The sequence below is a fragment of the Egretta garzetta genome, unplaced genomic scaffold, assembly GCF_000687185.1.
Source record: "Egretta garzetta isolate BGI_Z169 unplaced genomic scaffold, ASM68718v1 scaffold29, whole genome shotgun sequence".
In the NCBI taxonomy this organism is placed as follows: Eukaryota; Metazoa; Chordata; class Aves; order Pelecaniformes; family Ardeidae; genus Egretta; species Egretta garzetta.
This window is the reverse complement of record NW_009260796.1, coordinates 1,503,512-1,528,854: the sequence shown is the minus strand read 5'-3', so window position 1 is coordinate 1,528,854 and position 25,343 is coordinate 1,503,512. Positions and strand designations below refer to the sequence as shown.

General features: G+C 47.3%; 1 protein-coding gene across 1 annotated transcript in view; it reads left to right on the top strand.

The window, feature by feature from the left end:
* The window catches only part of ACAP3 (ArfGAP with coiled-coil, ankyrin repeat and PH domains 3), a 50,674-nt gene that overhangs the window by 21,025 nt on the left and 4,306 nt on the right, over positions 1-25,343 (top strand). Inside the window, exons 6-20 of the mRNA XM_035902148.1 lie at positions 2,452-2,635; positions 5,175-5,219; positions 5,672-5,767; positions 6,111-6,185; positions 7,432-7,443; positions 15,569-15,681; positions 20,130-20,181; positions 20,678-20,778; positions 21,209-21,320; positions 21,897-22,105; positions 22,397-22,466; positions 22,600-22,694; positions 23,243-23,457; positions 24,071-24,172; positions 24,579-24,680. Coding sequence (XP_035758041.1) covers positions 2,452-2,635; positions 5,175-5,219; positions 5,672-5,767; positions 6,111-6,185; positions 7,432-7,443; positions 15,569-15,681; positions 20,130-20,181; positions 20,678-20,778; positions 21,209-21,320; positions 21,897-22,105; positions 22,397-22,466; positions 22,600-22,694; positions 23,243-23,457; positions 24,071-24,172; positions 24,579-24,680 — 1,583 coding nt within the window. The remainder of the gene's footprint in view (positions 1-2,451; positions 2,636-5,174; positions 5,220-5,671; positions 5,768-6,110; positions 6,186-7,431; positions 7,444-15,568; positions 15,682-20,129; positions 20,182-20,677; positions 20,779-21,208; positions 21,321-21,896; positions 22,106-22,396; positions 22,467-22,599; positions 22,695-23,242; positions 23,458-24,070; positions 24,173-24,578; positions 24,681-25,343) is intronic.

The window sequence follows — 25,343 nt, the reverse complement described above, 5'->3', positions numbered from 1 at the left end:
GGAGCAGCTAATCATCACTCTGCCTTCAGCTTGGAGCTTGACCACTGGTTCAGAGTTCTTTGCTAATGGACAGCAAGTTTACAGTGCCCTGGTGTGAGCAATGCAGAATATTGCATAGTAAGGATGTTAATTCGTGCACGGCGGGCCTGAGGTGCAGAAGAACTGGGCCCAAGAAGTGAATTGAACAGGGGCGGTCTGTACCTTTGATGAAGGCTCTCGGCAGGCTGTCCCTACCATCGCTGCAGTAACGTGCTTCCTCCCAGCGCCTCTCTTCCCCAGGGCAGGTACCAGTGCCGCATGGATCCGAGTTCAGAGCTGAATGTAGGTCAGAGAGGCAACCCAGGCCTTCAGCTAAGCAGGAGCTGGTTGCCATGGGAACTGGTAATTGACTGTGAATCCCTCAGCAGCTGTGTGGTTTGATGGATGGAGGGGGTCCCTAGCTGACCCCCCCGTTCCTCATCCCTCTCTTCTTGCCTAGCACTCACCCTACCTCTGCTTCCTCTGTAATCATTTCTCTGATGAGCTCAGATTTAATCTGCTTAAGGCTGGCAGTCGGAAGGGGGAATTTCACCTTCGTTTTGGCTCTGGCATCCTATCGGCATCTTTGCAACTTACTCTTTTTTGCGCCTGTACTGCTCAACCTCTGCACTTGCCAGCCCTGGTGCTTTGACCTTTGCATTGGTCCTGCCTTTGGTCGGAAAATAATTTTTATGCTTGGGACCATTTTGAATAATCCAGCTAGGGCCAATCTGCACCTTCCTGGTGATGGGAACAAAGGAACAGTGGGGCCTGTGCCCCTGCATGCTGATTCCTATGTATCTGAGGGGGCAATATTTACCCTCTAACCTGTCCCCAAGCCCTGAAGGTGTATTTATGTTGTATGCACAGGAGAGGTCAGCTCGCCCTGCCCATGCTGTCAGTGGCCAGATGCCCTGCGATTGCCTTAGCACATTACCAAGGCACAGACCTGGCTGAGTAGGAGAGTTTTATTAGCTAAGTCTTGAGGTTGCAGTCGTGCTGCTGCAGCCTGGCTTAGAGCTATCTGAGAATTTCCAGCAGTATCAGGTGCCTCCAAACTCCTGCTCCTTTCCAGGAGCTCCTTTCCTCCTTGTGGGGAGATGCACAGATGAGGAAGCCATCCTCTCCAAAGCTGGATCAAAAGCTATGTAAAATCCCCACAGTCCTTTGCTGCAAGGGACCCCAAAAATGCAAAAAGTCACTCTGTTATTTTCCTCTGTATGGACCTAGATGGCCATGTAACTCAGCAGCCTGGAGCATTGAGGGCAATGTGAAGAAGCAACAACCATCAGAGTGGTAATCCAGGCACCTCTGTTTTCATTTATCCTTACTGTACCTGCCCATGGTAGACTCTCTTGGCCAGAGGCAAGTATATGCAACTTCAAACAGCTTGCCACAGGGCAGAGTTCAGCGTTTAATGTCCAACCATCATGTTCAACTGAGGCTCTTCATCTTCCCTAGGGCAAAGAATAAATGGATGCTACTTATTTACTAACAGTTTTTAACTACTTTTAAGTTACAACAATTTAGAACTGAGGTAAACAGTGTTACAGCTGCTATAAATCAGCATTGCTGCTTTCAACTCCTGAAGGGCCAGGGCCACTTGTAAGAGCTGATCTTCAGGAATTGCTGTCCTCGCTTCTTTGTGGTCATGCAACTCAAATCAAGTCCTGCCTGAGTGGTACCTGCTATTTCATTAAAAAAACCAACCAAACTGACTCAAAAATATCTGGCTGTTGACATGCCTTTATAGCTTCCCCCCTGCCCTGGCAAAGCAGACCTCTGATCCCACATGAGGTCTCTAGGCATAAATAAAAACTTTAAAAGTCCATATTGTGGATCATGTATTTCTGAAGGCAAATGTTAATAAATGTGCCTATTATAAAAGGGGAAAAGAATAGTCAAACGTTTGGATTTTACAGTCAGAAAAGACAGAATCAGCTAGAGATGCACACGGACGGCCTGGCTGCCCTAGTTGAATGCTCTGGCCTGAATTCAAAAAGTACCTGGTTTTATTCTTCTCACAAAGTGAAATATGAAGCATGTGTTTTCACAGTTAGGTTCTGAAATGTTCTGCTCACCACTTATTCTGAGGGAAGTTGTGGACTATCTTTAGGGCCGGGTGCCATCTGGCCTGGCTTTCTGGATGCTGTCCTTGGAGGATTTCCTTAAGGCTTTGTAGGCAGTATGTAAGGTCCAGTATCTTTCTTTGCCATCTGTCTCCAAAGAAAGACTGGAGTTAATCTGGAGTCATTCCAGCTGGACACAGTAGAGCTTGGTGGGGTGGGTTAGGATCCCAATGGCATCTGGAGCAGGATCTTTGAGTGATCATAGTGCGCCTGGTTGCACCTCTCCCTGCATCTGCTGGTGTCAGCAGTGTTCTGGCTGCTTTGTACCAATGATTTTCACCATCTCATCTTCTTTGGGTTCCAGTGACGTCCGGAAGTTCAAGGAAACCAAGAAGCAGTTTGACAAGGTGCGAGAGGACATGGAGATTTCACTGGTGAAGAATGCCCAGGCACCTCGGCACAAGCCCCATGAAGTGGAGGAGGCAACAGGCACCTTGACCATAACCAGAAAGTGTTTCCGGCACCTGGCCCTAGACTATGTGTTGCAGGTTGGTGTCTGTGCCCCCAGCTCTGACGGGATTTCCCGGTACAGGACAAGACATTGCAGGCAAACTGCTGAATAAAGTATTGCAGGGAATGAAGAAGAGGGATGAGAGAGGGCAAATAGGGTCTTACAACTTTGAAGCCAGTCTTGCTTTGCCCAGGCAATTGAACAGGTAACTTCTGGAGGTCCCTTCCAACCTGTTTTATGCTATAAGTCTGTGTGGGAATGTGTGCTTACGCCTTTGCATGGCACTGACATGACTGTTCATGTCTGTGACATGTTCTCCTTCCTAAAATGCTGCAGTGTACCTGAGAAGGGAAATCTTAATCATTTTTTTCAGTTAGAGAAATTAAACACACTGCCTTAAACTGGATATCTCTTCCTAGTGGGAGATTTCCTGCAGGGAACGTTCACTGCACCCAGAATCGTCAAGGATTTTTCTTGGAATCATTTGTAGGCTTCACATCAAGTCTGTCCTTTCAGGCAGTGGGTATATTAAGCAGACAACTTTAGTGTTAATATTGATCCATGTGTGTCTCTGCTAGCTGTCAGTCCTGCAGCACTGAACTAAGACCATCTACCAACACGTTCTGTCTAATGTCTCATGCTCTGGCAGCTGTGGATAGGAAGGCAATGCTTTCCCCTTAAAGTATAAATCGTGCATATTGCTGATCCTCCTTTAGGATTGCAATTTTTTGCATCTAGGATTTTAGACATGAATGCAACTGCATTTGCTGGCAAGGTCACACTGTAGCAAGCTCCATCCATTTCTCCCACTGATAAAGAGGAAGAGTCCTTTAATGTGCTGATCCAATATTGGGGAGGTTTCCCTGTTGGTCCACTGCAAGGTACCAGTCTAAAGCCATCAGTTTTGAAATGCATAGAGATGAACTTGTCCAGGCGTCCTTTGGTATTTAGTTAAGGATATAGTGAGGAGAGTTATTTTATTCTTTTGTATCTGGAAGGAGATCTTTTCCTGACCCTGAATGTCCATACAACTGAAGGGCACCCCCTCATAATGAATTAAAACTATATTCTAATGGCAGTAAGTTAAGCTCTCCCACTGCAAATCCCAACTCAGGTAGCTGGAAAAAAGGGCAACTTGGATTACAGCAAAAATCAAGTCCCATTATTTGCCATGGCAGAATCAGCTATGGGGGGCACTGTATTGGCAGAAAAGTCCCAGTTGGTCCTTGTGCAAATGCTTAGATGCAGAAAATCTTCCAGTCAGCATCCTCTGCTTTCTCTCCAGCCTCCAGAGACAGACGCTGTTTTGTGGATCTCTTGCCCCTTTCTCATCTTGCAGAACTCATCTTCCTAGTCTTTGACTTTGTCAACAGGCCTGAAATGGGCATGGTCAACCTTTAAGGATTACTCATGCACCTTGAAGAGAGCCAGAAGGACCAGGACCCAGTAAAGCACAGTTCAGGGCAAGGCTTTTCACTGTAATGTAGCACATTTTCATTATTTTAGAGGCTGTTTTATGGCTGTAAATGGGCAGGAGGAGTTACTGCTGTGGGCTGAAGCTGTCTGTTGATATAAAGCAGGGTTACTAGTGCCAGTCCTTATTGTTGGTGGTGTCTTGGGTTTTTTTTTACCTAGTATACTGGTACTTTTCCCAGTGGCATAGGACAGTACTGGAGAGAGAGAAAGAATCAGGGCATAGCACCTTGCTGCCTTGTGGCCAAGGTTTTGTGGTAGGGATTTTAGGTGGGACTTTCCCGATCAAAGATGCAGGTGGTGAACTGTGAGGTCTCAAACATGGGCTTCAACAACCTCTCTGCTGAGCACCTGCGGGAGGACTCAAGGAATGGCCAGGCTCTCCTATCCTCACAGTAAATGCTCCAAACTGGTTCTTTTGCAGTAGCAGGGTGCATTGCCAAAGCAATGCTATCTTGCTGTTGCAAGAGGTACTGCAGTTCTTCCCTGGCCAGGGAAGAGGTATAAGCCTGAATGTGCCGGAAGGCCTCCAGGAGCCCAAGCACATCAGGGCTGGTACAGGAAATCCTGAGCTACTGCTGCTTCTGTGTGACAGGGATGTGACAGTCTCTGGGGCAGTCAGCCATGTGCTTTTCTCTAAGAAAAATGGATGTGCAAAGGGTGTGCACACAGAGAACATAGCCCCCCCATCCGGTACCACAATTAACTGGCTGGCTTCACTGTGATTACTGAAAAAAACCAGCAGCACTACACTGGTACCTCTCAGCCTGCTAAGAGAAATCAAAGCAGTGACCTGACTGTTTAAACATCTTCATTTGATACCTAATTGCACTCTGGGGGTCACTGTTAGCCTACGTACACACACCCAGCAGTGACCGTTGTCGTTAGCAGTGCAGGTTGGAAAATGCATCTGTGCTGTTTCCCTTGCTATTCCACCTGGAACTCACAGAACTGTCTTTTCAGAAACTGACTTTCTGGAACTGTCCTTGAGCAGTTTGCCGTTCGCTGCTAGGGGTATTGCAGCGAGTTGTTCATGCTTAGATCTCTATGCCAAACTGCTTAATGCTGCTGATGCTGAGAGTCTTATCTTGATTCCTTCACAGATCAACGTCCTGCAGGCCAAGAAGAAGTTTGAAATACTGGATGCGGTAAGGGCTCTCTGTGTTTTCTGTGGCTGCTCTCAGTGACTCAATGAAAGGCAGCCCTCTCCATTTCAGGTTGCATGGGTCGACATACTGACTCCTCGGTCTGCCCTGGAGATACTGTCTGGGACTGCTCTGGGGGCTGCAGGTATGCTAACGAGAGGGGAGAACGAAGGACCAGCAAGATACTCCGCAGGCCAGAGCTGGAGGGGACTTTCAGGGGTGAAGGACGCTGCTTTTACTGCTTTGTGCTCACAACAGGGGTTGCCTGACAGTGTGGAAGGATTTGCGATAGGAAGAAAGGAGAAGAGGGAGAGGCATCTAATGGATAGATTGCTTTGGGAAGGGAAAGGGTTAGACCTTGAAGAGACTTCTTTGTGGGTAATAAGGGATAAGGAGTTTTCACACTCACTTTGTCCTGGAACCTGTTCTGACCTTGCTGTTGTTTCCCTCCCCAGATGCTGTCCTTCATGCATGCCCAGTACACCTTTTTCCAGCAGGGCTACAGTCTTCTCCATGAACTGGATCCCTACATGAAGAAACTAGCCACAGAGGTGAGGGGACAGGGAATATGGTTGACTCAAGCTGCCTGTTTGTACCCCTTCACCCTGAAAGGACATCCTCTTTCTTATTCACCTACTGTACTTGGTAATCAGGGGGCAGTCAGAGCATCATGCTTGTTGGATGTTCATCAAGCCGTGCTGTGCTGCGGGGTGGCAGCCAAGAGCTATGGCTACTTCCAGGGCATATCCAAACATAGTCCTTTTCCCCCTCTTGTGGGGACTTCTCACTTCAGGTAGGGCTGGTGTAATCCCAGAGCAGGGAAGCAAAGATGGACAGTGGCTCATAAACCTCCTTTCTGAATTTTATGCCTGGTGTTCTCTTCCCCGCCTTTAGCTGGACCAGCTGGTGATTGATTCTGCAGTGGAGAAGAGGGAGATGGAGCACAAGCATGCGCTGATACAGCAGAGGGTGAGTCCTGGGGCTGCAGCTTGGTGCAAGCAGCACTTCTCTCTATCAGTGCAGTGGCAACTGCCACTTGAGGGCCCTTGCTGGGTTAGTCCTTCACAGCCTGGAGCGGCAGCAGAATTGTTGAGATGAGAGTAATCAACCTCCTGGATGCTGGGAGATCAAATGCAGGGCATTCAGCTACTGGCACATCTGGGTACACAAGGGAGAGGGACACAGGGAGGACCCCATGGGTCAGGGCACCTGGGTTGTTTTCCCAGCTCTGCCTCTGAGCAAGCTGTCCTTCTATGCTTTGTCGTCGTCTTTGCTACTGAGAGTGTGGGAAGATTTAAAAGTTCATGTTCTGTAAATGGCTCTGAGATTGAGGAGTGGATGTAGTTGTAATGGCCTGTGAAAACAACTTGACTGCATAGCAGAGCTACTTTTTGGGGAGAGGTTAGAACACCCTTCTCCCACCTTCTCTCTCTTTTTCATTTTGTTTCTCCCCCAGTCTCGCATCCTTCCTCTGGCTGAGCAAGCCAGCTTTTCTCTGGTAAGCCCTATGATCTCCAGCTACTGCAGTACTAGCATGTCCCCTCTGACTCTCCTCCCTGCCTCTGGCTGCCTTGCCCCACAGTGAGGCAGCCCAGCCCAACCAGGTGGCCAGAGTCCCTGTTAAATCATCCAGCAGACAAATAAGTGGATGCACCCCTTTGGTACCCACAGACAGGACTTGCTGCAGGGCCTTTTCGTCATTGATACGGAACTTCGCGCTTTACTGAAGTGATGTTAATGGGTCGTCGGGGAGAGTGAGCAGGACTCTGCTGCTTTTGGGAGAGGAGTGTGCTGCAGTGAACTTCTCATGCAAGTCTGCTCCAGACTGCAGTTCAGATGATTCTTGCTTAGCTCCTGTGCCGTGATGTGGCTACAGCCTTGAGCAGCGTAACTTTGGAAAGGTCCTTGGGGAACCAAGCAGCAGAGCTGCCATGGCTGAGCAAGCTGTTGTTTTCAGCTGAGCTATGGTAACCCACGGTGTGTGTGTGCTCTCACCTGCTGTAATTGGGAGTAACCACTGTGAGCTGGCAAGATAATGGGATTTATTACCAAACAAGTCTGAGCCTTCAGTAGGGAGGCATCTTGGCTTAATGTGGGCTCTAATATTTCCAGACCATTCATCTGGGAATGATTCCAAATTTGAGGCTTGTAAAAACATTGACTAATTTTTTTCTTTTCCTTCTCTTCTTCATGGATTGCTGACCTGCCCCTGCAGACCTTACTGCAGGTGAGTACCCACATGTATTTCCTTCTTCTAGCATCTTCATTGCTCAGAATTTGCTGCTCTGGATGTTTACTAAGTCCTGCCTTTGAAAGCAAAACAAAGAAACCTCACCGTAGCATTAGTGCTGTAACTTGAACACTGGAGATGTAATTTTAAAGCCCAGTTTCAAGTGAGTTTGGTTTCATCCTCATCAAAGTTGTTTTCAGTCCTGTGCTAAAGTAAGATTTCAGCTCCCCTCTACTCTGTATGGTGGTCAGTCTTGAATCGGAGTTCGGTGTTGCAGCGGCAGCAGTGCTTGGTTGGTGCTTAACGTACATTTGGTGCCCAGGAGCCTTTGAGGACCATGGGTGGTCTGGTGGGAGGTGAATTGGCTGCACAGGCTCATAACAGAGGGCTTTGGACCTTGAACGTACACACACATATATAGGCTCTCCTGCTCTGTGGGCACAGTAAGAGGGGATTTCGGAGAGCCCTGAGAAAGAGCTTTTCATGAACCAAGCCCTGAGTAGGAATTGCTAAGGAGTCCATATCTGGCAGGCGTTTGTGTGGATCAATACTTCTCAGCAGGAGGAATCTAAGTGGCCATTGTTTTCTTTCTAATGTGCTCTCTCAAAAATGTCATAACCCATGAAATGGAAACGTAACCAGATTTGAAAGCTAATGACAGACGTTCCCTGTGAATCAGCCTGTGCATATGCTCCCTTCGGTTAAGTGTTCTGAGGGAGGGGTAAATCCATTTGTGAACTCTCGGTTCCCCTGGGATGCTGCTGGAGTGATGACTTCATTCGAGGGAACATGGAAAATCTCTCTAGTGCGGGGCATTTCAGTTAAATCTCTTTATGTGGCTTTGCTGACTGGACTAGCAGGGAATGCAGCAGAGGTCAGGTTCCAAGAGGGAGGACGAGCAATTACTCTTCATCAGGATACATATGCCTAGAGCTGTGGTGCTCTGTGCATAAGCTTGTAAGAGAACTGAACATCTTCAATTTAGGATTTAAAGCTTCCTGCCTGGAAATGTTATGAGGCTGCTTTTCAGATACTCCAAGTCGGTGTTGCTCCTCCCTTTGCAATGGAGCGTGGCTCCCTGCATCTGGTGAGCATCTCATCATCTCCAAAGGGAGTACAGCATGTATTTGAATATATGCCTTCATGCTGAGCCTGGAATACTCTCCAGTCTCTTGAAAAATGTGGAGATTTAGTTGTGCTTAATTTGAGGGGAGTGGCAGAAGCATCCTTTTTTCCTCAACAGAGTGTCCTCCCAAACAGCCTGCTACGGCATGACAGAAGGGGAGGGAATCCAGGTTAAATAATACATTTTGAAGTGTTCTTGGAATGGGGGAGCTGTGCAGGTTCTGAAGATAGGGTCTTGCTCATTGAGTTGTCTTTGGGTAGCTTTGTGAGTCAGGGAGGGGGGCAGCCTTCTGAGGGCTAAGTCCGTAAGGAAGTGGTCTGTGGCATTTTGTTTCATTATTGTTTTAATTAAAATAAATTTGGTAGGAGAGGAAAATCTCAGCACAAATTTTGACTATTTTCTTTGATGCTGGGATTCAGGTGCCTTTTTCCTATGCCACCTTTTCCCCATCTTCCCTCACGGAACACCTACCACCTTTGGGTCAGACTCCTAGGGCATCATTTCAAGCTGTCATTTTAACTGCTGCCCTCTCTGCCTTCCCAGCTCCAAAACCCTAGAGCACCATTTGCAGCTTCACGCTTCATATGAAACCAATCCTCACTTATGTGAAACGGGTCCTGATAAAACCAGCAAGAGGAAAGGAAGACTCTCAATTTTTATGGGCTGCAATAAGTATTTGAGTTATCCTCCTGTTGTGCAATGAGATAGGAGAGCTTCAGCATGAGGGCTGGGAGTGCTGCTGTGTGTGGGATGCGTGTGTGCAAGGACTGCAGCATGGAATATGTTTCTCTAAAGGCTGAGGAGTCTTGTTGCTTCCCACGTTTCTCTTGTGTGTTGAACTAAACTGTCTTAAACCATGCACGTAATGAGCTTGTGTGTTTTTATATGTGCTCAGTTGCTTCAGGTGGATACACAAAGACACACGGGGCCTGGTGTAGGTTGGACCGCTTAGGAGAAAAATTTTTGAGAACTTAGCACTGGAACACACAGGCCTAGGAATTGTTTCCAATGGGAAACGAGGAGAGAAATGGTAACGTTTAAACCATGAACGTTACCATAAATGTTGAAATGGTAACGTCTCCTCCCTCTCAGATCCTGACTTTCCTGAATCCTTCCACTGCACCAAAACTGAGAGGCCCATTTCTGAAGGTGGAAGAATACAGGGCTATATAAAAGCTCCTTTGCAGCCTCATACCTATTCCACGGTCCGGAGCAGCGGGGGAAGGAATTGTGCCGCTGTTGCCCATTTGCACCGGCAAGGAGGATGGAGTGCCAAGGCAGAGCGCTCTGCCTCATTTAGTCCAGCTGGTAGATAACAAACTTGGGGCCATATGGCACTTCAACACCCCGCTTTCTGTGCCCGCAGCGGAGCAGGGGTGGAGTTGCTGGCCAAAGGGTGGCCCTGCTCCAGGATGCTGGGGGATGCAGACCCAGCTGAAGGTGGACAAGCCTGGCTCTGTTCAGGTCAGGGACGCGTTTGGTGAGCATCTTCCTGTCAACTTGGCTGGGTGTTGCCTGGCTTTTCCTGCTCCCTTCTGTGCCTCCATGGCAGCTGTATGGTAATTAGCCCTTGCTCTAAGCTGATTGACTCTGAATAGGAGGCAGGAGGGGGGGGAGCAGGTGGTCCCCAGAGGCCAGCAGCCTTCCTTTGCCTACTGCCCCTTGCACTGACAGGAGCCAAGGGCAGAGCTTACAGCTCCCCAAAAAGGAGTAGGAGGGGTAAAGGAGAAGGGGCTGAAAAAGAAATCCCTCCTTCCCTGCCAGCCCACGGTGCTTAGCAGAGATGCTGCTCTAGAGAGCGAACGGAGAGAGAGGACACAGAGCTGCTCCCTGCTCTCTAGGCGAGAGCAGCAAAACCTCCCTTGCAGCTGGCATCATGAAGATTTTCGGCAGGCTTGAATACCTCCTGGTAAGGAGACTCCTGCAGGGTTGGTTTGACTTGGGGAGAAAGTTTAGAGGGCACTTTTCCCTGGGGGAGCAAGGATTGTGCCTGGAGGACCTTGCTTGCTGATGTGACCCAAAAGCAAGTACAGCTTTATTACTGCGGGAGAGCAAATGCATTTGATTCTGTTTCTGGGATGGAAAAGCTCTGGGGCAGGGCACAGATCTCTGTGCATTATCTGCTGGCAAGCTGCAGAGCAGGGAGATCATTTGGCATTAGGAAATTCAAGAAACAAAAGGTCTGTAAGTGGGATTTGGCCAGAATGAATGAAAGCTGCGCAGAACGGGAATGTAGGTGGGAGAGCCCTCCTCCAAATTCCATCTGCCTCTGAGGGTCTTGGATTGTGCACAGTGGATGCACAGAGGTAAAAATAGCCAGATAGAGAAAAGGTTGAAATGTATTCAGGCACCAGAAGAGAACAGAATGTGCATGCACCAGCGCTTGTGTGGAAGGGGGGGTGTGTGCATCTTCAGGGAATGTAAATATTCCTGTGAATTATGTTCTCTTTAGAATCGAATAGCCAAGCTAGCCACATACAGCTTTTAACTCGCCTCCAGGAGAAGTTCTTTTTGATGCGTGGATGTTGTTAGAGTCTACGTAATATTGTTAAATGCTGAGCGTTGTTCTTTACTTAAGTAAAGAGGGCACTTTTGGATAAAGCCTTTGTCCTCTCTGAGGGAAGGCATGTGTCGCATGTGGTGTTGCTTATCCTAAGTGGCATTGATTGAAAATAAAATATCATGGGGGGGTTTGGTATTAAGATATGTTTCTCTGAATACCTAAAACCACCTGGACTGAAATGATTCACTGGTGGTGATCACCTGGTTTTGATAGTGTTTTCTGTCAGTAGAAATCACAACACTGTACAGAAAGGACAGTGTCATTATTTCCACATTGAATCAATACACCAAGGGAGTAATGCTGTGGCTTTTCAGGGAGGGCCATAGCCATGGGGATTGTATTTTAAAGACTTTTAAGGAAGTCTTGGTATTTTAGAGAAAGGTTCTATCTGTTCTCAGCCAGGTGTTGTGCTCTTTGGGATAGGCATGAACCTATAAACAAGACTTTTTTTTTTACTTCAATGGGCGTGCTCTTAGGCAGGGCTCCCTACTTGGAAGACTCCCACCCCCTTCAAGAATTCCAGGCTAATGAGGGGCATCTTCACTCTTCAGATGAAGTCTGTTCACTGAAGCTGGAGGCTTATTTCATTTCATCAGCCATTTTCTCTGCGTGAAAGCTGGCTTCACAGGAGCAATTGGAAGAGCTTGTCTGGCCTCCGCAATGCAAGCAGCCTCTGTGCCTGCAGCGTGGAGGTGGAGAAGGGAGTTCTTAACGGAGTGGGCCATGAGGCAACCTTCAAATAGGGGGGGTTGGTTTTTTTTTTCTCTTTTTCTTCTTTCACGGGTCTGGTTTGTGCCTGTGCTGGGTTTTTGCTTTCCGCTTGCTGGTTTGAAAGTGCCCAGGTTAATGTCCTTTTTCGCATCCCTATGGATGTGTCTCTCGGAATGTGTTACTTCATTGTTGCTTCAGCAGCATTCAGTGTGCTTCCATGGAAACCATTGTGATGTCATTTCTAAAAGAATATCAGTTCCCAGGCAGCCATGTGTGTAACCTCAGTGACAGGGCTGAGGAGGGGAGGGGACAGTGAGACAAGATTGGTGTGATTTACTGAAAGTCTCTAAAGGGAAGAGAAGCAGATGATGGCAGAGATCTGGGGTTTTTTTGGAAGATGTCTGATTTATTTTACCAATGTGTGATCCCACGTGTCACTGCTGTTGCTAATCATGATTGCATATGCACTTATAGCCAAAGCCATTCAGATCCCAATCCGAGGAAGCCTTTTCCATGTCAAGCATTTTTTTCATATTACAGAGACAAGGAGGTGCTAAATGCAGACTTAATCAGTCCAAACACACTTAGAGCAGACCTGCCTACCCCATGTACATTGCAATGATGGGAAGAATTCAGTAAAAGGTTGTTTATTGAAATCATGCATTCAAATCTCACGTGTAGCAGGAAATGGGAAAAGAGAAAGCATACGTGCGCATTCTTTTACCCTGCTTTAAGGGTAAGATTTGAACCAAGAAAGTTACTTCCAATGTTGCAGAATGGGTGACACATTCCTTCTCCACAAGCACTTGGCTTGCAAGCTTGGAAGGTTTTTATTTGCTAGTTCTGTGCGGACTCAGACAGCACACAGATGTGCTGCATCCCTTGTGAGAGTCAGACTTAACCGATGTGCTTGGCAGGAGCTGTGTCCGTCAGCCAGGACCCTTCAACTTATTTCCCAGAACTAACAGGATCTAAATCTGTGTCAATGAATAGAACAGGTACAGGGACACGTTAAGGGCAGGTCTGCCAATGAAGGGCATTCATTGTCACACATCTGTGTGTATCCAGCTGTGGCCACACACGACCATGATGTTTCAGAACCATTGGCAAGATGATCTGCTCAGCTTCTAAGCTAGCTTTGACCTGCAATCATGTTTCAACAGATGTTCTTGCAACTCTTTCCAGAAATTTGTCCTCGCTTTTCAATGGCTGTGGTAAGAAAGTTCCCCATATGGGCTACAGCAAGAAGATGCGCCTGGGAATCCGTTCCTTAACCCCATAGTTTAAGCTTGCTCTAGTGTGCTGGAAGCTTCACAATTGCACTTGCCATGATTTTGCCTTTCAGCTACCAGGCCACTTCTGTATGATTCCCTTTTGTCCTTTGCCTGGCAGTGAAAGGAAAAATATACTGATCAAAGGGATAATTTCTGCATTTTTTTCCACCTTCCCCTTTCCCTTCATTTGTCTCTTAACACTCTCAATCACTTTGTAGCAAAGACTTCAGATGCTTCCAAGCAGGGCGCAAAGGAATGGAACAAAGTGCCCCTGAGCATCAAATGGCCAAATGCCCCGGGGATAAGAGGCAGACTGGTCCTTATCCCTCAGATCTCTCCCTTCATTTGTATCTACTTTACAAATCCAGCTTACAGCTCTGGTCGACTTATTCTGCCCTCAACTGTCTTGCAGTAGTTCTGTTGCTAGCAGTGGAGTGGCTCAGGAATTACACCAGCAGAAAAATGAGCAGAATTTGGCCTGGGGGTGTTTCCTAACCAATAAGAGAAACAAGGAAGGGAAGCATCTTCAAAGCGATGCAAACATGAGCCATTCTTCCCAGCAATGTCTTTCTGTTTGGACATCATGGAGATGGCTCTGTCATCTTAGCTGTACATGTGCTTGGTGGCTTGGTGTATAATTTTCTCTTTCTAAAACTGGGCTTGGTGCATGTTAGAGTTCTTTCAAAGGCGAGGAACAACTCCATGTGCCTTCAGCCGTCCTTCTTTAGCCATTCAATTTGGAGAGAGGTGTAATACAATACAGACTCAATGAGGTTAAATTCACACCTGGCTTGACTCCACTGGTTTTTAGTGGATTTACTCCAGTGACGCATATGGCCCATCTGTTCCTCCTGCACAATATATCCTCCTTACCATCGCACTGCTTGATGGTGTAAGGACAGCTGAAGAAGTCGGGTGATTATATTTAGACCCTCCCCCTTATTTTTACCTCTTCCACAGAGAGGCATGGCGAAGTGGTCATTTTTAAGACATGCTTGGAAGGGTTTTGCCCTACACTTACTGTGTACTTTTCAACAGGGTCCAGATTTTTGGATGTTTGCATAATTTATTATAAAACAGTGCAGATCCGATCCTCATCAAACTTATAGAATTGTCACTTTGCAGCAGCTCTATAAAAATCATGCATTCGCATATCTGTGAGTTAGAGGAAAATTCCCTCTAGCCTTTGTTTGTAATATGTACATGAAAGACATCTGCAGAAGAGGACCCCCATGGGATTCATTCTCTCATGGCAAGAAAATTTGGGGCTGAGCAGACCTCTCTTAATTGTGTGCCTTGCAGCCGTTTCTCGTGTCTAATTGGGCATCATGCTGTCTTTCCAAGGAATGACTCAGTCCTGTCCCATTATATCTCCTCCTTCTGTATCAGTATTATTCTTCTTATGACACCTCCCAGGCAAGCTTGCATCTCTGAACATGAAAATAACTCATCTTAATGAGAGTGAAGTGCATGTTGCCTAGCGACACAGCATCGCAAGGGTCTTCATATGCTGAGCTAGGAAAGGCACTTAACTTAATGGGGCTGTTTTCACTGCACTGTTGTGTCTTTGAACCAAGTAGTACGGGGGAAATACTTGTGCTCAAAAGGGAGAGAGGTGTGGGTAGAATGCATTATTAGCGTGGAATCTGTGTGCAAAGAGGCAATGTGCCTTAGTTCCCCAGGTTAGAGGGGAAAGCCATTTAGGTTTCATGACCTAGTTTCTCTTGGGAAGGAGGCAGACCATTGCCCAGGGAGAAGGATCCCCTGTTCTGTGAGAGCAGCTGCTATTCTCTCCGCTCTGTGTCTTGCTCGCCAGCTGTCAGAATCCATGAGATCTATCTGATGAATCAGTGCCAAACCTGACAAATCAGTTCTGACTGGTAGCATAGCATAGAGAATTGAGTGAGCGCAGATTGGAGATGGCATGTGATGATAGCTAATGAAAATGGAATTGATAAGTCTTCCCCTCTAGAAATCATCATGCCTTTTTTTCCTTGCATGAAAAGGCTGGGGTTCATTCTGCTCTTGGTTCCTTGCAGCACAGAGAGGTGGCAGCAGCACTGCTAACTCAGCCAGTGAAGAGCACCTCTATTCCTTTATTTCCTACTGCATACTGCCCCAGATATTGGGAATTTTTAGCCTTCATGATGATAACCTGCCTGCCTTTCCCCTTGTCAGCTACCACAGCAGCATATATATACAGCATGTATAGTACTTCCCTGCAAACAGTAAGGACAGATAAGCTTACTGGAACAAGGATAACTCACGACTGCTATTCATGGCCGAAGCCCACCAAGGCATGGGGATAGGCTGTGACAGACAGCTCTGCTTACCTTAGGATTTTGACATAGATGTTTTTTTTCTTCTTGATGTTTTGATTAGGCTCATCTCCATCTTAATACCTTAGAGTGCAGTCATGTTAGAGTCTCAGTTTCTTTCTATTTGCAGGACTTCTCCTATGATGACTCGAAGGTGGAGTTTAACGTTGATGCCCCAAATGGAGTGGTGATGGAAGGCTACCTCTTCAAGAGAGCTAGCAATGCTTTCAAAACATGGAATCGGTGAGTAATAACTCATATTCCGTTTCGTATTTGGGCTGAGACTCTGAACACAGCTAATACTGCCTGCGCAGGAACACACTTCACTTTTAGTGAGATCTTAGCAACTGTTTCTATCATTGGAAGGACTCTGAACTAAGTAGTTAAAAGCTAAATAGTTAAAATGAGATTGGTTTGATAGTTTCTGCATACAGAGACTTTTCTTTCAGGAGTATTTTGCACGCAGGTTGAGGGAGGTGAGCCTTACTCTCTACTCCACACCGGTGAGGCCACATCTAGAGTAAAGGGTCCAGTTCTGGGCTCCCCAGCACAAGAAAGATACTGACTCACTGGAGGGGGTCCAGTGAAGGACCATGAAGATGATTAAGGGGCTGGAACATCTCTCATGAGGAAAAGCTGAGAGAGCTGGAACTGTTCAGCCTGGAGAAGAGAAGCCTTGTGGGGGTACCTTACCAATGTGTACAAATTCCTGATGGGAGGGAATGAAGAAGAGGGAGCCAGGCTTCTCGGCAGTGCCTAGCAACAGGACAAGAGGCAATGGGCGCACATTAAAAACATGAAATTTCACCTGAACACAAGCAGCCATTTTTTTACTGTGAGGATGGTCAGGCAGTGGAGCGGGTTGCCCAGAGAAGTTGTGGGGTCTCTGTCTGTGGAAATATCAAAGAAACACCTGGGCACAGTCCTGGGGAACCTGCGCTAGCTGGCCCTGCCTGAGCAGGAGGGCTGGCCTAAATGACCTGAAGAGGTCCCTTTTAAGTGAAGAGACTCTGATTCTGCTCAAAACCTGTCGGCTGCAAGTAAGATCAGAGCCTGAAGCTGTGTTAACATAACTGCATCTGAGCAAGTCCTCCCAAGAGCACCAGTATCTCAGGAGAGATTAATGTAGCCTTACCAACACGCTCACCTGGCTATGTGGCACCAAGTCAGCTCAGAGCGAAAGAGGAGCAAGCATCTGCTTCATTGCAATGGTGTTTTAAGACCACATAAATTTTTTACCAGCACATTGTAACTCCTGTGCTGAGCTTGCAGAGCCACTTCCTTTGCAGGTCTCTGATATTGGTGTGTTGGAGACATGTACATTAATCACTAAAAGAGTGAGCTAGATGCTGTGTAGTTTACACCAGTGATTATTGTTTTCCTATTCAAAAGCAAATATGCTTCTTGCTGTGAATCACAGAATCATAGAATGTTTTGGGCTGGAAGGGACCCCTAGAGGTCACCCAGCCCAACCCCCCTGCAGTGAGCAGGGACACTGCTAACTAGATCAGGAAGCTCAGAGCCCCATCCAACCTGTCCTTGAATGTTTCCAGGGATGGGACCTCCACTACCTCTCTGGGCAACCTGTTCCAGTGTTTCACCACCCTCATTGTAAAGAATTTCTTCCTTATATCTATTCTAAACCTACCCTGTTTTAGTTTAAAAGCATTACCCTTTGTCCTGTCAAGCTGTATATTCCTTTCAGGCTGCATCATGGAATGAACCAGCTCATGTTTTGCTGCATCTTAGTAAATGCCAGGAAAAAAAAAAAAGAGTGCCTTCCATAGTGGAAGAATGACCAGGTTCCATGCAGATAGGGCGCAGTGCAGCTTGAGCCTTGCCCTAGGAAAGCTGTAAATCTATAACAATTAAGAGAAATACTCTAACACAGCAGGACATGCCATGAGTATCAAAGCTGTCTATTTTGGGATGGGAGATATGTGAGAATGGAAATACCAACTGTGCTGCTGGGAGCTGAGAAATGGCTTTCTGTGCACTGATCCTGCTCTTAATAACTTATAAATATTTCATCTGGTAGGTCACTGGGAAAGCCAGGCTCATATGCCTCCTGTGCTAGTCAGGAGTCTCTGCAGCTGCCAGAGACCTTGGGAAAGTGGAAGCAAAGGTTTCATATTCTGGGCTTGCTCGATATTTGTGTGTTTAGTTTCCCTTGAGATAGTCAATGGGTTTCATACAAGGTTGTGCAAAAGGATGCGAGTTTCTAATGCATGAGATCAATGCCTTTTTGACCCACGTTTCCTCCTCGTATGACAGGGAATTAATGCAGTATTAAGAGGTCTTTCACTTGGCTGTGGGATACATTCAACGTATGCATCCAAGCAAGGCTGAAATGTGCTGCTGTTACACTTTGGAATAAATAAACACTAAATGGTTCAGTGAACAGTTTGTGGTGTGCACTGTATTTGCACGGGAAAAAGACTTGAAATTGTTAGAGATCTGTATTGGGTAGATGATTCCTTCTCTCTGAAGCTTCTCCTAGTACTAAGGAGATTCCAGTCAAATGTAGTATAATTTTGTTACCACTCAGGCTCTCTAACACTTAAATACTAAGTTGGAGGAACCAGAAACCACCGCAGCAGCTACAATACAGTGCATTGCAGTGTTTGATTTCAGCGCTCACAAGCTGTTGTGTTGGGAAGGCATCTTAGCTGACTTTTTATCAACCTTTTAAGGATTCCTGCTTGGTGTTTCCTAAGCAAAGTGTAGCCTCAATCCATAGCATGGCTGCCTTCACTGACACCACGTGTTTTTGCAGAGCAGAAGGTCATTCCAAGTGTGTCAGGTTAATGTCAAGGCCTGTGCTTGACTCTCGTGATAGAGAGGAATGGTTGCAGGCAACTCCCTTCTCCCAGCAACTCCTCTGGCTGTGAATTCAAGGGTCACTCCAGGGCACCTCTGCTGGAGGCAGCACGACCCTCTGGGACATTCTGGATTTCCTCATGTCTGAAGTAATGTTAGTGTCGAGGGCTCTGAGTTTTCCCTGTCCCCCAGATCCTGGCTATCCTCCCTGGAGCCTCCTACATCCCAGCCATACAGTCTGTATCCTCCCCGCAGCCCTCTCTGTCTCAGTCCCACCCACTCTTAGCCATATCTACCCGCATTGTAGCTATTTGCAGCTCCTACAGCCTACTCATCACCTTCTCGCTGTCACAGAGATGCTCGCTGTTGGTGCCTCCCCCTCCTGTGAGCGGGAGGGGGCAGGCAGAGAGAACAGCAAAATCCACGGTTCAGGCTAGGAGCCAGCACCAGCCAGGAACGTGTGCTCTGGGGTGGTGAGCAGGAGAGCAGAGCTGCAAGGAGCCGGAGCAGAGACCAGAATCCAAGACACAAATTTTCCACTCAGCTTCATGTGACAGCAGAGCTCCTTGAGCATAGACTGCTACTGTCGCAGCAGCTCGGAATGACGTAGAGCCACATTGGCTCATCAAACTCAGCTCCCACGTAGATGGGACAGCCTCCAGTGACCTGTATCTTCCCATTTCTCCACAGAGATGTCAAGTCCTTTTGTTGTCTTTTATCTGTTTAATATTTCAGTGATGACAAAAAAAAGAGAACCCTGTCTCATCTCGTTTTCCGAGGGAACCTGGTTTTCTTGCAGATGGAGTATACAATACATGCTCTAAATAACATCTTGCTACAAGCATCTCTGATTCCTTATGCTCAGGTATTCCAGTACCTTCTTCCTGAAGCTTAGTGATGGTTATGGTTTCCATTGCCCTCCATGAAGATGATCAGGTTGCCAAATCTTAGGCTGTATCTTGGAATGAGGAGGTGACTTGGGGGTTTGGATTTAGTACTGAAGACTAAGACACCAGGGAATTACCTCTGCTATCAGCATCACATGGACTTTGTCACTTGTGTTTTAATGGAAAGCTGCTAGCTGGTGATTTTTTGCCTCCTAAGAAGGTAGGCTCCCTGTACACACACCCGTCCATACCCATCTGTACTCTATCCCTAGGGAGCAGGAGCTTTGGCATTATTTGGTGGGTACAGAGCAATCAGCCTGGTGGGTAGCATAGCCTATATCAACAGCAAGATGTGCAACTCGTATTATTTTTTCCAACACTATTTGTAGAGCTGCCAGTTAGCAGGCTTTTCTGAGATGGGTTTTTCTTGTTCCCACCTGGAAGTTTCTTCATGATGTCAAGGAATTTTCTGGCTTGCCTTATGACAGCCTGCTTGGAGAGGCAGCAGGCACGCTGCATCTGGCATGACAACTGCAACTCATCCAGCTTCCTTGGTAAATGTCGAGTATGCCCACTGTGCACACATGCAAATATGCCCTAACCAGTGCAACATGTCCCACAGGCACTGGATTTACTGTCTACACCAGGGCTAGTGTACATACACAGACCTGTGACCCAGAAATTGTAGGCAGTAATGTGGGACTGCCCTACTCCTTTGCTTCTTCCAGATTTTCCTTCCTTCTTGTTATACGCTGACATATCTAGAACACTTGCCATCGCAGCATGTCAGTGCCAGGAGTCGTTCCCTAAGGCTGTAAATCCTTTGTTTCTTCTCCAAGGGAGGGCACGGGAGAAGTGTGAGCTCTTCTTGTGACATTGCTTTCCAGCTTCTTGGAATAGATTATACTCTCTTTAAATGGAGAGATATCCTGCCCCTGTAGTTCTGCTGTTCACATGTTCTGATGTCTGTCTGTCTTCCCCCAGGAGGTGGTTCTCCATACAGAACAGTCAGCTGGTCTACCAGAAAAAGCTAAAGGTCAGTGAGGCTACCCCAGACGACACTGGCGGATGAGCCAACTTGTTGGGTATCCTGCTTTGCTGGGGACTTCTGCACCGTGGCGGGGGAGTGGGGTGGATAGACTGGGGAGGGGAATTGGATCAGAGGGACAGCAAGCCCATTCGGGCATTATTATGCTCCAGAGTTAGGCTGTACTGAGAGCTAAGTGGCAGCAGATGGTGTTTGTGCTGGCCTAAATACTCCTGTTCAGGAGGGGCAGTTGGCGAAGTCCCCCATTTTTTTTTTCAGCAGGGGCAGTTGGTGAAGTCCCCAATAACCCTGCCACTTCATGTGCATATTGTCCCATGCTTTGATTCTGTATCACCCCTTCCTTCCTATTGCCCTAGAGTTATCCAGTGGTGGGCTGGCTCTGCTCTTCCTGGACTCAGCAGGGTTCGGGAAGGAGTTTTCTGAGAGGCCTGGTGATGACACAGATTCAGGGAGCCAACAAAGCCACATGTTCTCACCCTTTCAGGATGTCCTCACGGTAGTGGTGGAAGACCTGCGGCTCTGTACTGTCAAGCCGTGTGAAGACATAGAGAGGAGGTTTTGCTTTGAGGTCGTCTCACCTACCAAGTAAGTTTGGTGGCTTCCCTAGGCCATCCTCATGGTAGCTGGACTGTGCAAGAGATCAGATTTGAGCAGATGCTGCCCTGTGCTATTAAATGTTAACTGGGAGATACTGTTGCCTGTACTCCAGAGTCCCTGTGAAGTTCATCAGACATTAGCATAAGCCAGATCTAGGCCACGCATACCTAATGTACGTATAGACAGCAAAACTGGCAATGGTCAGCTTTTCAAAACAGCTAGCAGACCTGCCTGGAGGTTTTGAAGAGGGAACACCTCTGACAGTGCGAGCTTGTAGGATTAATTTTTGCCTCTTTGCCTGTCAAATCAAGGTGCTGCCCCCTTTGGAATGTCTGTGCTGAGGATGAAGTGGAACAGTTTTGACCAAAAGGTGCACTCTCTCCTTTTGATTTTTCCAACTCATTTCCCTCCTTCACAGGAGCTGCATGCTGCAGGCTGACTCGGAGAAGCTGCGCCAGGCCTGGATTCAGGCTGTTCAAGCGAGCATTGCTTCTGCATATCGGGAGAGTCCTGACAGCTACTACATTGAAGTGAGTGAGGGGGTCATGAAAGATCATAATTGTGTCTTAGGGCCCTGATAGTGGGCTTCTGGGCTGTGGCAGGTCCAGTGTGCGTGGCTGGACCATTTGAAAATATTCTTCTGCCCTCAAGGAAGGGAGCTGATGTCAGTGCTAACTCAAAGGCAACAATTGTTCACCAACCAAAGCCATGCTTACAAAGCTGGGCTGAGATGAAGGCAAGGCTTTAAATCAGTGTTGTCCTGACATCTTCACTTTCTTGTCATCACTTTCTGGATTGATGTTCCCCTAGGAATTATGTTCCCCTGGGAAGAGCTTGCTCGCTAGCTGGGAGAAGTGCAAGCAAGGCACCGTGATGGCAAGTGGTTTGCCAGATGATGCTCTGCCTGCTGCTCCCAGGGCAGGGATGGGGTGCAGTGCCGTCTAGTGGCAGTAGTAAAGATTAACGGGGCTTTATCCCTTCCCCTCTTGGATTAGCCCTAGCTTATCCTTCTTCTGTTAATGCTTCCTGTCGATGCCTCTGCTAGGCAAAGCTCTGGTTCGCTCCACAGTGCTTTGCAGAATCCTAGAACCCTTTTTTTCCTGCAGAGGCTGGACCGGACTGCTTCCCCATCAACCAGCAGCATTGATTCTGCTACCGACTCCCGGGAGCGCAGTGTGAAAGGAGAGAGCATCTTGCAGAGAGTGCAGAGTATCCCTGGGAATGACCAGTGCTGTGACTGTGGCCAACCGGATCCTCGCTGGGCCAGTATCAACCTGGGCATTCTGCTGTGCATTGAGTGCTCTGGTATCCACAGGTACTGCGTGCACGTGTGCTCTGTGCTGCCAGCCAGGGATGGATTGCAAGCTCATGGAAAAAATGGTGGAGCCTGAATTCCAACTGATTATAATGTCTGTGCAGATAGATTAAAAAGTAATTGCTTGCTGCGGTACCTGTGTGTAGGCATATGCATAAAACTCTCTGCTATAGCTATGTCTGTATAGACAAATGCATAAGAACTGGATTGATCTTGTTCATCTTATGACGCATGAGTGGTTCTGTTTTGAGGCATGTAAACATTTCAGTTTTCTTCCTTTTGGATAAATAGGAGTCTGGGTGTCCACTGCTCCAAAGTCCGATCTCTCACGCTGGATTCCTGGGAGCCAGAGTTACTGAAAGTGAGTTTTGGCTTTTAATGGCAAACGATAGACAAATGGTGGACATGGAGGGAGTCTTACCTGGTGGCAAGCTAGACTAGAGGGGAGGTAGCTCCTCACCTGAGGATTTCATTAATTCCCTGTTGTATTGCAGCTGATGTGTGAGCTGGGGAACAGTACCATGAATCAGATTTATGAGGCACAGTGTGAAGAATTGGGACTCAAGAAACCAACAGCAGGGAGCTCCAGGTGAGTCTGAGTGCACACACTGGTCCTCTCGGTCCCACGGAAAGCTGTCCATCGACACAGTAAACCCAATACCCCAAGCTCTCTGGTAAGACAGATTAAAAGTGTGACTGGCCCTTCATGGAGGCCCAAACTACCTCAGGGACCCCCACCTCAGCCCACTCCCTCTGTAGCTCACCTGAACTTGACTCTCAGAAGGGTTAGTGGGGCATCACCAGCCAGGAACCTGGTGAAACATGCTTGGGAACCAGGGCTTGCTGGGTTTACACCAGCTCTGAGACTTTACCAATATGCGTGGCTGAAGCACATGGTGTTGCCTAAGGCTGAACGTCACATTCCACTCGCAGCTCTGTGCTGTGCTTCTTAGTTTTGCTTTGAAATGAGAGATGATTTTAGGTTTGAGAAACTCTCCCTTCTTAATACAGGCCTCAGTGATTTTAGGACTCAAAGCCAGGTTGATAAAATGACCCAGAGCAGCTTCATCTCTTTGTGGCTGTTTGCTTCAGGCGAATCATGACCATGTGCACAGCTTTATCCTGTTCTTCTCTTAGGCAGGACAAGGAAGCCTGGATCAAGGTGAAGTATGTGGAGAAGAAATTCCTGAAGAAGCTGCCAAACGGGGAGACTCTAACAGAGAATGAGCGGAAACCTCGACGCTGGTGTGTGAAGAAGTGCCAGAGACACAACAGCACCACAAAAGCACCCACGGCTCGTAGAAAGTACCGCCACGAAGCAGGCAATGCATCCCCAGCCATGTTGTCATCAGGTGGGGACCTCCCTTGCCCCGTTCCCCTTGCAGAGCTGTGTTGGCCTGCCTACCACTCTCTGTAGGTGTGCAGCCGCCCTAATAACATGTGTGGCCCTGTCTTTCTCTAGGACCTGCACCCTGCCAGAGGTATAAGCAAAAATGCTGTTGCACAAACCGTGTTGACACAGGTCTTTAGAACCATTTCCTAACATTTTCCATCTGTTTAAGGAGGTTCTTGTGGCTAAAGGAGGAGATCATTATGCTAGGGTGATCCAGCAACTTCTAAGCTTGCTTTGTGCATTTTCTTTTGTATTGCAGCTTCCTGCTTTTTAAAAAGTTTCAAATCCTTTTATTTTTACCTGGCTGGTCTGTAAGAGAGTCCATGCTTTTGAAGGGTTCTGGCTGCTCAAAATGCTCTGGGATGACTTGGTCTGCAGCATATCCCCACCTATGGTCAGCTCTTTGTTATATTTTGGTGGTGTATGTGGGCATGAGTATGGCACTGGACACATCTGGGGTACATTGGTTGGACATGCAAGCTCAGCCTGTGTAAATACAGCTGTGGAACTCTCTTGTTCATTTGCATGTTGTTAACTATGTATTTCAAAAATCTCTCTGTGTCAAATAGCAGCTACGCTGGAGAGGAAGTTCCGTCGAGATTCCCTCTTCTGCCCTGATGAGCTGGACTCTCTCTTCTCCTACTTTGACACTGGTGCTGGCTCCGGCCCACGCAGTAAGTACAAAGAAAGTGTCTCTGCTTCTGGCACGCTTTACCTCCCAGCTCTCCTAGGGCACGTGCATTGCACCAGGCCTAAGGCAAGGTATCGGCCTCGCTGGAGAGAGGGTAAATATTTCAGAAGAGTGATGGGGAGTTAGCTGCACGAACTCCAGCCCATTGCTCTTCTACTGTACTTATTTTAATATCCTATCCAGTCAGTCCCTGGTGTTTGCATTTTGGTAGATGGGATTTTTTTCCCACCGTCTTTTACTTCCAGACTATGCATTCCATTGGCTTTTTTTCTGGTTTTAGTTGTGGCTTTTAATTTTTTTCCTTTTTTTAGCAAGTCTTACTGCGGACAATTTTTCTTTTTGTGTTTGTGACGATGAACTCCCCTCATATTCCGTCCACCTTCCTCTAGGTGCCAGCCACATCTCTATGCAGCATCCGCTAGCAGGTGGCCCATGGAGTGGCAGTGGCATTGGTCCCGGTGGGAGCGGTATGCCGTTCCTCCTGGACGGAGGTAAGGTGACGCTCTGGCAGCTAGCAGCAAAAGAGACACCCAAATTTTACTTGTTCCAAAGCAAGTTTCAGAGGCAGTTATATATTTTCTTTCAGCCAAATGATTGGAAACCATACGTTACCAGTCCCTTGTGGGAAAGACAGGCTGGCAGGCTTTTGGAAGGCGAAAAGCTTCCTAGGGTTTCCAGCAGGCAAGTTACGACGTCTTAAAGGAACAACTGTCCCTCAGATGGGATAAAGGATCCAATCCTGAACATGTGGGACCTCATGGAAAATAGGAAATGAGAAGTGTTCACTTCAAATGCCCCACATCTGCCGCAGGCTAGTTGTGTGGTTCGTTATCATACGCAGCTGAGGAGTGGTAACTTTTTAAAATTTAGCTCAGTTGCTTGTTATTGTAGGAACTTATGAGAAATATTTAAGGTCCTGAGTCAGCACACCAGAAAATCACAGGCTTTCCTATAAGTACATGTTATCTCTTGAAATGAGTGAAAAAGGTGCTTTAGTGCTTGTCTGAATCAGTGCCTTAAGGGCTGTTCCAGTTTCAAGGAATGCAGCATTATTCGTCAACAGAAACAATACTTGGGAGATGCAGGGCTTCAGAGTTGCTCAACAGCCTTGTCTTGCTCCTGTGGAAGAAAATAGGAGTTTTAGCACTGATTCA